A 10577-nucleotide genomic window follows, 5' to 3' on the forward strand; every position below is an offset into this window, starting at 1 on the left:
TCTCTCTCTCTCTCTCTCTCTCTCTCTCTCTCTCTCTCTCTCTCTCTCTCTCTCTCTCTCTCTCTCGGGTATTCCTTTAAAACCAAGTAGAAAATATTCTAAAATAAAAAAATTCTAGTTGCAAGGTGCTGTATTTGCTGTCATTATATTTTAAGTGAAAACTTTTACTGAAAGAGTAATATTCTTTTATAATGAAGTATATTATTAATCAATCAATAAATGTCTGTTAGATATTATTCTAACTTTTTTGTGGATTAGGATGAACATACTTGCTTAAAACAGAATATTCTCTTTCTAGAGAAAATTTCTATTAAAAACAAGATTTGTATCGTGGATACAAAATCCCTCTAATCCTTAGGAATATTGTGCTTCTAGAATATTCTTCTTTTGGTTTTGTAAAAGAATTTACTTGATGCCATATATACACTGAGAAAAAAATTTCTCGACTATCAGAATAAAAGCACGTTTGCTGTTTGATGATCGTTAGAGCAGCAGATTATACAGTTACCATTGCAAATCATTTCTCATCGGTTGTCATTTTAATAAACATACATGAGATGCAAATCATATTTTTGTTCTCGTCTATTTAAATTTATATCTATATTAATAAATTTATAAATCTATAAATAATTTATAAATCTAAATTTATAAATCTATTTAAGTCTACTTAGGTTAAATTAGTTATATCTTCAGAATATTACAAAAGTGTTGCTTGAAGCAGCAAATTAAAAGCAACAAATCATTTCTTTCTACTACGGAGTCATTTGCTGTCCAACATCAACAAATCATTTGTTGCGGGTACTGGTATTATGTTAAACTGGCAAAACTTTTTTTCTCAGTGTGAGAAGATCCTGCTAAAAATGTAAGATAAAAAAGTTATATAAGATAAGAATATAAGAATATAAGAATATGAGAGAGAAAATGTAAGAAATATAATAAGAAAGAAAGAACATAAGAAAATAAGATAGGAATGTAAGAATAATATAAGATTCTATTTTTTTAGGTAACTTTTCAATAAAGTATTAAGAGTTTCTTTGTGACTCCATAGTCGTAACTTATTGAATTTTACGAGATTATTGTCTTCCCTCTCCGAACGACACTTATCTGTTTCATCAGAAAAATAAACGATATTTTTAATTGATACTTGAATAAAAATACTCATATACATGTCCTGCTCGTGTTTTGAACACGTGGGAGGATAGAAAAAAAGCGCTCGCGAGTGGCAATAAAGTCGAGTGGAATAATCGTGACATATTAATAAAAACGCCGCGGTAGGACAATGTTGAAACGGCAACGAGATGAAATCTGTTTTAATAACGTCGAACACGACGCACGTGCTCGAGAAGAAGCGCGTGTAAAGAGAATTGAAAATATCGCGTTCGACCGGCAAATAGAAATATGTAAATATGTAAATAAAAATATGCTGCAAACGCGCGTGCACACGGAGTTAAATTTAATTTTCATTCAATGAGTTCGTTCCTTTGTGAGTTTCCCTCCCTTCCCTCTGCCCCCTCCGACGAAGATGAGAGCCGGCCGGCGCTGTTCGCGCGATTCGCGTGTTTTTGTTGGTTTTTTTTTGTAATTTTTTCCCCGTGGCTATTCGCCGACCGCGTTACGCTCATCGGAGCGATCATTAACGCGCACGGCACGGCGATAATTTCCGCTGTCGGCCTGAAAATTTAAATGGACGCGTTAAACGGACGGACGATGCTGCGGCGGGTCCATCCGGCGCGAGCGCAACCACTCGTTCGCTAGCTAGTTCGCTCGCTCGCGTTTGGCACGAACTTTAATTCGGATTTAACTAACGGATAGAAGCAGTTTATGGACATGCATGGATACATGAGAGGAGGAGAGTTAACGGTGACCCGCGCGCCGAGGCTAAAGCGTCAATCTCGAGAAAGTTTCGGGTCGTTACAGCTCGAAATTTCGCTCACGTACTCGGCGAACTCCGTGCCGGCTATCGAGAATCGAACACAATCAAACTGCGTACAGATACATATGCATATATGCATGCAGCGTGGCGCGCGCTTCGCCCACCTCTATTGCTCTGTACAGCGATTAGTTTGATATATTCAAATTGTCACGCAAGTTTCACCCAGCTTCGTTAATCTCGGCGTCTCGTCCTTCCTAATCTTCTCTCCCTTCTCTCTCTCTCTCTCTCTCTCTCTCTTTCTCTCTCTTTTCTTTGGCTCTTCGCGCCGATAATCGATTTCGCCGAGAACATAATCGCGAATTATATCGTAGCGCTACCGGCTTGTACAAATTTTAATTTCATTCGCCGTCATGTCGCCGAAGCGATTTGCACAGCCCTTGAAGATCTGGCGTGAACAAAAAGAAAGTGCAATAAAAAGACTTATAATCTTGCATTAATATTTCACGGGACGCGACGGGAAGGGCAAGAGGAACGGGCGGAGAGAGTTTAAATTGCCGCGAGAAGCGACGGGCGATTTTCAATGTCGCGTCCGAGCGTGATGGTAAGATTTCATTTTCGCTCGCTATTATTCCCGCCGACGAGTCGCGCGACACGCTCCCATTTTCTAAGACATCCCCGACGCGCTGCGCTCGAAGGGTCCGCACATAGAGGCGCGGCATGTGGGACATCTATTTTCTCCGGAGCATAACCATTTTAGACTCTCAAGGCAATCCGAAAGACGAAGCGGGACACTGGAGATGGGAATGATTGTAATTGCCGGTTGCTCTCTGATTAAAGCGCCCCTGGCAAACTGCTATACCGCGCTGACAAGCGAGTTCATTAGCATGCTCGGCCCCTCTCGTTGTCTGCGTCGGGGAACTGACGTCGACGTCGACGCCGACGCCGTCGTCGTCGCCGACGCTGACCTCGACGTCGACTCAAGTTGTTCGACGCCATCCACGGGTTCTCCGCCACTTAAGTGCTCGGCGGCAACACTATACAATCTCCCTTACATCGTGTAACCACGATATAAGACGTTGTTACAGCTTATAGCGTTGTGGTCCGGAAGATTTCCAGAAGATATCCAGGGGAGAGAGAGGGGGGAGAGAGAGGAGTGTTGGAAACATGTATTGTGCCGAGAAGTTAAAATCTTGAAATTCGGAAACTGGAACAATCTCGCGAACAGTCGTAATGCCGAGACAATGGCTGCATTCCGCGGAGCTTAGCAACTTGCTTAACAACTGTTGTAAAATTCGTAAATCTGATTGGTGTATGCTCTTACATTCAGCCAAGTTTAAAGCCTGATGTTCCTGCCTCTTTTCTTTTTTCTTTTCTGACTTAAGCCTTAAGCCACGAAAAGAAAGAAAACGAGAAATTGAAAGCAGTATTGTAGATTAGGCTTAAGAGTCTAATCTACAAGATATATCAATCAGATTCACGAATTTTACAACTATAGCAAAATAACTTTTCTTACTGAACGCCCGTCAATATTCCGAAATACAATTTTCCTATAAAATATCTGAGAAATAAAAAAATATTTATTCAGTTTTTGCTATAACAATATATTTACATATACTAATATATGAAGTATTTTTCAAATAAAAATTATACATTTTCTTAAAATCTTAGATTTCATGAAAGTAATTCTTTATTCTATTTGATTAAAAAGAATTTAGATTTAAGTAAATATATTATTAGTATCTGTTGAATAAATATTTCTTTTTATTTTTTAGATATTTTTTCTCTAGTGTACAACTGTTGCTGTTTCGAGTAGAGAGAAAGCATTAACCACTGAATCTTTTCACATGAACTCGACCTTACTTATCAATCATGTCATTTCTTTCCTAGTATGAAACCATGAAAAGTGAATAATTTTGCAGTACTTGGATACGATCATAAGTCTTCTCTTCCAATATAAACTCATAAAAAAAGTGAACGTCTTTCCTATATATTTTATTTCCAAAGTTAAATTTCTCACTTCTTACGAGAAGTAAACGAGAAGTATACTAAGGAGAAAGAGAGATTTACGACTGACTCCCAGAAACTATTACTCCTAAAACACACATACAGGTGTATTAATATCTACGCATTTCGATAAATTCTTGCCGCACTCAAATGAAAAGATTAAGTCTTTTATTTAAAATGAAGCTTAATATTGGCTTTAAAGCCACTTTTTTTGCGCCACTTTATTTGTGTTTTCAGAAATTCTTTATCCAACAAGGCAATAAAATAAATATTATTGTTATTATTAGATAACCAATTCCCGATTGCACAACAAGATAATTCCAATATTTCGCGAAATTGTAACGCTATTCGCGCCGCAAGAAATTTTATGTTAAGTTTAACACATGCTACATGTCCCAATTTATACATTTTAATTTTTTGCTTTTATTTTAACACAAATAATTTAAGGCAAATATATTAACAAATAACACAACTTATCTGTAAACTTGACGTATAAAATGTCATCAAGGATGTATACATCGCATATATAGTGTTACTAACACTTAAAAATGGTGAATATGAATTCCACGCTTTTTGAATAGTTAAAACAACAGAATGGCAATTAGCACACGGGGATGTTAAAAATTTTACACGAAAATTTCTACACAAACTCTGATTTTCAACACAAAATGATTTTTTACCGCACGGACTTTGATATTGACTTTTCGGGAAATTATTCTGCTTTTTAAATATTGGTACATTTTTTTTGCAACAATGTAACATGCAATGTTTGAGTTATGTTTCCAAGCTTTGCTATCGAGTATCGAGCTATCGAGTTGTCTCAACAGACGCTATATCGTCCAAACATGACAATCTGCCTGTCGTGGGGTCGTAAAAAGACGGAGCTCGTAGCGAAGGAAACTCTCAGCCGAAAATAAGCACACCGTCATATTGGAGCCACATGGCGATCGTTATTCCGAGGTTACCGCGAAAAAACTCGTCGACAGCATTGCCTAAACACCGGCCCAGAACTATTCCCCGGGAATGTCGAGCGAGTTACTGGACAACTGGCTCCAACGTGACGGCGTACTCGTTTTAGGACGAGCGTTTTCTTTTTTTCGTAGCTTTATCTTTACGGTTAGTAGGATAATGCTGCTTTACCGCGTTACCGTGGCAATTTCCATTCCGGCCATTTCCGGCCAATTTTCAAGACGTACCTTCCAGACTCTAATTGAAAAGCATCGAGCCTCTGTTGTTATTCCTCTATTATGCTGAAGATGCAATGTACATTCATGCTTGCAAAACAATTCCGACACATTTTCCTGATGATAAAACTCCACGAACATGCAGGTAATCTGTAACGATAATCCGTTATGACAGAAGCTTGACAAGCTTGAATGACAATATATGAAATATCAAACATCACAATTGCACGCAGTGTGAAGCTCGATAAAAATTGTAGTTGATTAAAATAACCGGTAAATCAACAATCAAAAATGAATTAATTATTATGTATATGATTTATACATATTTCTTTTACATATATGTTTGTACATATTTTTATTTATAGATAAATATATTAATTAATGAGTTTAATAGATATCATTATATATTATATATGTAATCATGAGTGATGAAATTAATTATTAATCAATCAAATCAGAGTTTGACTTCAATTAATTTGACTGACATACAATTACTGATATATACATTTACATTTGATTTACTGATTATTAAAGGGCGCGGGTAATATTACAATCACAAAATATTAAATAGAAGAGTTCAGACAATAAGTCAATAAATTTACCTTTGCTGTAACTCTATCTGAATTTGAACTTCCTATAACATGTTCATGTACGCTAGAATAGAGCAGCTTCCCTGTAGTTTCAATCTTTACTACACAAATCTGAAACAGAAAATATTTTCCTAATTAGTCACAATGAGGAGGACAAGGGAAGGAAAGGGTAGAAAAATTGCACGATTCCGAGCTCGAGATTCGGCATCGCGAATATCTTTGGGGCGTCGACTTTTTCTCTCTCCCTCTAATTACCACTGCATTTCTAATGCCCGATTCATCAATCCGACAATTGTTTGATTCTATCTCACTTCAGGGAGATTATAATAACAAGTGTGAGTGGCCTACACACAATATGCGTAGTGAATTGAGCGTGAGTTAGAATGAGGAATAAAAATAATTTATTTCGCTTATACACTATATTCCCTTACACGAGAAATATTTCTCTTAAGTAAAAGAAATATTTCCGGTGTAAGGGAGTAAGAGTACAGGCGCATAAGTAAAATAAATAATTTTTGTTTTTTACTCTAACTTACGCCAAGCTTACCCTGCATATTACAGAAGGCTACTGAGAGACGCCGACTCGGCGACACGTCGTGACAAGCACCGGTAGCGTGTATCGAAAAACAAGAGATTATTCATTAATAAGGTACTCATCATATCTCCTGACAATCGCACATCGCTACTTTCGCTACTTCCAACTCATTTCCGCACGAGACTCACTTTTGACGGACAAAAGACTTCAACTTCTACTTCAATATTTGGCTCCAGGCTTCTCTAAGAGTTATGCCCCAACGCCATTATTCCGATTTATGATATATTTCGAGAATAAAGTCTTGGAAAATTCCAAGGCACGTACCAAAAAATTACAAGGTCCGAACTTGTTCGAACACGTTTTGTCGTGACGGTGGTTAGACCGGGACTTTTACAGACAAAAGACTGGTAAAACGCGTGGAGCGATGTCGATTCGTGTGTCAAGGCTGGCTGCCGACGCAAAAAGATCGATATCGAAAATGGCCGCGCAAATTACACGACAGTTGGCGCCACGACGTGGCGATCCGACAAGGATACGCTGTGGAATACTTTCTCTCTTGTTAACAAACCGAAGTTACTGCCCGAGATTCGGCGTCGTGAATGCCCTTGACGTCGTTTTTCTCCCTTTCCCTCTAATCAATACCGCATTTCTAATTCCCGATTCATCAATCCGGTCGTCGAGTTCTATCGCCACTTAAACGAAGTTACAGCAACAAGTGCAAGAGACGCCGTCGCGACAATCACCGGTGGCATGCATCGAGATAGAGAAACAAGATCACTCATTAATAAAGTACTCACGATACCTCCTGACGATTGCACATCGCTATTTTCGACATTCCCGACGCTCACTTCCGCACGAGACTCACTTTTAATAGACAAAATACGGGTAAAACGCGCGGAGCGATGTCAATCTGTGTGTCAAGGCTGGCTGCAGACGCAAAAAGATCGATACCGAAAATTGCGCGCAATTGATCACATATGCCGATAGTTGGCACCACGACGTGAGCGCTCTCGTGGCCCGACAAGGACATATTCTGTGACATATCCTCCTCTCTTTCTCTTGCTAACAGACCGACGTTACTACCCCAGATTTGACGTCGCGAATAGCCCTGGTGTCGTCTTTCTCTCTCCCTTTCCCTCTAATTACTACCGCATTTCTAATTCCTGATTCATTAATCCGACAATCGTCTAATTCTATCACTACTTGAGCGAAGTTATAAGGTGCATTCAGTACTAAAACTGCTCACTGAGCGTTCAATAAGCTCTTGCATCCAATTGGCATATTCCTTTAGATATAAAAATGGTAATTGTTCAGAAGAGCTACCTCACTTCCGATTTTAATAAAAGAGGGCTCAATCGACGCGTTTTTGCATGCCAAATAACTTTTTTCTCTGACAAAATCATCGCTCTCTACTGCGAAGCGAGATATTAATAGACAAAGTTGAGGGCGTGTTAGGTTAGAAAATCTGTCATACCATCTATCTCTAGCTATGTAACTGGGGCTCGCCCCCCAGACTCCCTTATCACGGGGGGTGGGGGCTATAGTTTCTTGTGCTTAAGCTAAAGAGTGCATTTCTCACAAAAGACTACAGCCCCCACCTCCCGTGATAGCAGAGTCTGGGGGGCAAAGCCCCCCAGTTACATAGCTAGAGATAGATGGTATGACAGGTTTTCTAACCTAACACGCCCTCAACTTTGTCTATTAATATCTCGCTTCGCAGTAGAGAGCGACGATTTTGTCAGAGGAAAAAGTTGGCATGCAAAAGCGCGTCGATTGAGCCTTCTTTTATTAAAATCGGAGGTGAGGTAGCTCTTCTGAACAATTACCATAAAAATATACAACAATCAGATGCAAGGGCTTACTGAACGCTCTGTGAGCGATTGTAGTACAGGGCCCTTATTCTTGAAATAAGTTGCGTATACGTAAGTTTTACTGCGCAGATTTAATCATACCATAAAATAGTTGCGTATATGTAAATTTTACTGCGCGGCTATTTTATGATATGATTAAACCTGTGCAGTAAAACTTACGTATACGCAACTATTTCAAGAATAAGGGCCCTGGATGTATATCCATGGTAAGAAGTGTAAAAGACGCTGACTCGACACGTCGCAAGCACTGGCGTGTATTGAGAAACGAGATCACTCATTAATAAAGTACTCACAGTACCCTTCTGACGATCGCACATCGCTACTTTCGGCACTCCCGACACTCATTTCCACAGGAGACTCACATTCGGCGACTGCCCGACGCCAGGATGTCGACTATAACCGCACAATAGATGACGTATGTACGCCGATCACAGGTTTGTTTACACTTTTAAGGACCTGAGCACAGACTTTTGCATAACGCATAATGCATAATACATAAGGAAATCAATCAATCAGAGTCATTCATTTCTATCCTGGAGAGGGAAATGAAGGTCTCTGATTGGTTGATTCCCTTATGCGTTATGCGTTATGCAAAAGTCTGTGCTTCCAGCCTAAGGGCCATCACACACAAAATTACATAGACGCATATGCATAGCATAAGATCATATGGACCAATGAGCATTGAATATTAAGTCGCCATATTGATGATTGATACTTAATATTCGATGCTCATTGGTCCATACTATCTTATGCTATGTATATGCGTCTATGTAATTTTGTGTGTGATGGCCTTTACACTTTTGTACCTAATGTCTATTGCACACCGACGCGATGAGCGATCCAATAAAAGCTCTTCTAAAAAGAATGTGCAACAGGCATTAAGAGTGTAAAAGTATCAAAAGTGCAAGCAACGCGAACAAATCACGCGTCTTGCTGCTATGACGCCCTCGGTCGGTCAGTTCCGCAGATGCCTCGCCACTCAATACATCAATCTATTTCATGGATCGATAAGTACCTATGATTATGGTTTCCACTCTAGCTGTACGCGTCTTTGTGCTCAGGCCCTTTCACGTAATCATATCCAATCAACGGCTAGCAATCCAATCTTGGCGCTTCCGCACAAGTCCGTCGTCTAACAGCACATCATATTCGCACGCGTTCACGACTTTCGGATTCGAGATCACCGCGTCGTCCCGACGAAGATGATCATCGCATCATCCTTTTGACATGGAGCGACATATCGTCTTGGTTCCGGTAGAATCTGTCGACAGTGAGGCATCCACGGGACTGTGAGTTGTCAACTTTACGATTATTTCTGTAGTTCCTCGCGGACGTCCGATTAGCTCGTTCGATGAATTCATGATATCTATCACGTACGGACATCTTTCTCTTCTCGTCGAATAGTGGCGGACAAATCGAACAGTGCGTGGAATAATGGAGAAAAAGTATGTAATTAGACGCCCGTGGGTGAAATGAATTCTTTCCGGCGGAACGATTAATTCGGCTGAGCGGGAAGGGCAAGGGAGAGGACTGCGCTCATTTGTCGCGTATATGTGAACGAGCGAGCGAGCCAGCGAAAGAGAGAGAGAGAGAGAGAGAGTCAGAAAGTTTTTCTATATTACACACGCGTCTCTCTTTTTACGTAATAAACGAGGTCTTCCTCGCACAACCTAACCTAACGTACAGCACACGGTGAGTCGTCGTGACGGGAACCTGCAATAATTCCGCGCGCACAGCACAAATTTGTATTCATTTCGTATGAATATTGTATAACAAAAACACCGATATTCCCTTGCTTACACCGTCATACATAACCGTTTTAATGTATCCATAAATTCTAAACGCCCGTTCGCCAAGCTGGTTCCCCGTAAACACTCCGGCGCTGAGAATTTAATCCATTCAATCCTTGTGAATACTCATTCGATATATTTTCGCGCCCTGCCGCTTCCCCGCACCTCGTCCCGGCGTTTTACGGCGTCTCAGATACGCGCGCCGACCAGACGAATCACGAAGTTCATCGCTGGCAGGTCGAGTCGACCGTACTTATTCAGCGGCTACGCGGTCGTCCTGAGATAAGACTCTTTTCTTGATCCACGGTCAGCGCGAGGCAGGTAGCTAGGTAGAGATAGGTAAGTGGGTGAGAGGGTAAGATCCTACCCTCGATCTCCTTCTGCGAAATCTTTCTTATCGCGAGAGACAGCGATTCGCCCGGGGCAGCCCGTTTGACGCATCGTACCGTAACAGCCGGAAGCGACGCGCCATCCGATAAATCATGTTTCTTAAACCCGTCCCGCTTGTCTTTGATACGCGCGATGCATAATTCGCCCGGCGAGCACGCGTTCAGCCGGTAACAGCCCCCTTTATTATTTTCCGGTGCATTCGCGCGCATTTCTACGGAGGACGCGCGGTAAACGTTATGCCGGCGACGGAAGGAAGCTCATTACCTGGCCGAATAGAAAAAAAGAGAGACGACAGAGAGAGAGAGAGAGAGAGAGAGAGAGAGAGAGAGAGAGAGAGAGA

General features: G+C 40.7%; 1 protein-coding gene across 2 annotated transcripts in view; it reads right to left on the minus strand.

The window, feature by feature from the left end:
* The window catches only part of LOC116842059, an 18724-nt gene extending 10200 nt beyond the window's left edge, over positions 1-8524 (minus strand). Inside the window, exons 1-3 of one of the 2 annotated variants that reach the window (XM_032810715.1) lie at positions 8351-8524; positions 5664-5762; positions 5018-5211 (exon numbers count right to left, since the gene is read on the minus strand). In XM_032810715.1, coding sequence (XP_032666606.1) covers positions 5018-5211; positions 5664-5762; positions 8351-8374 — 317 coding nt within the window. In that variant the 5' untranslated portion in view covers positions 8375-8524. The remainder of the gene's footprint in view (positions 1-5017; positions 5212-5663; positions 5763-8350) is intronic. The other variant, XM_032810717.1, reaches the window with a different exon arrangement.
* Between the last annotated feature and the right edge of the window lie 2053 nt (positions 8525-10577).

Source organism: Odontomachus brunneus, unplaced genomic scaffold (assembly GCF_010583005.1).
Source record: "Odontomachus brunneus isolate Ranch 3 - 2012 unplaced genomic scaffold, Obru_v1 Obru_scaffold_021, whole genome shotgun sequence".
NCBI classification, from domain to species: Eukaryota; Metazoa; Arthropoda; class Insecta; order Hymenoptera; family Formicidae; genus Odontomachus; species Odontomachus brunneus.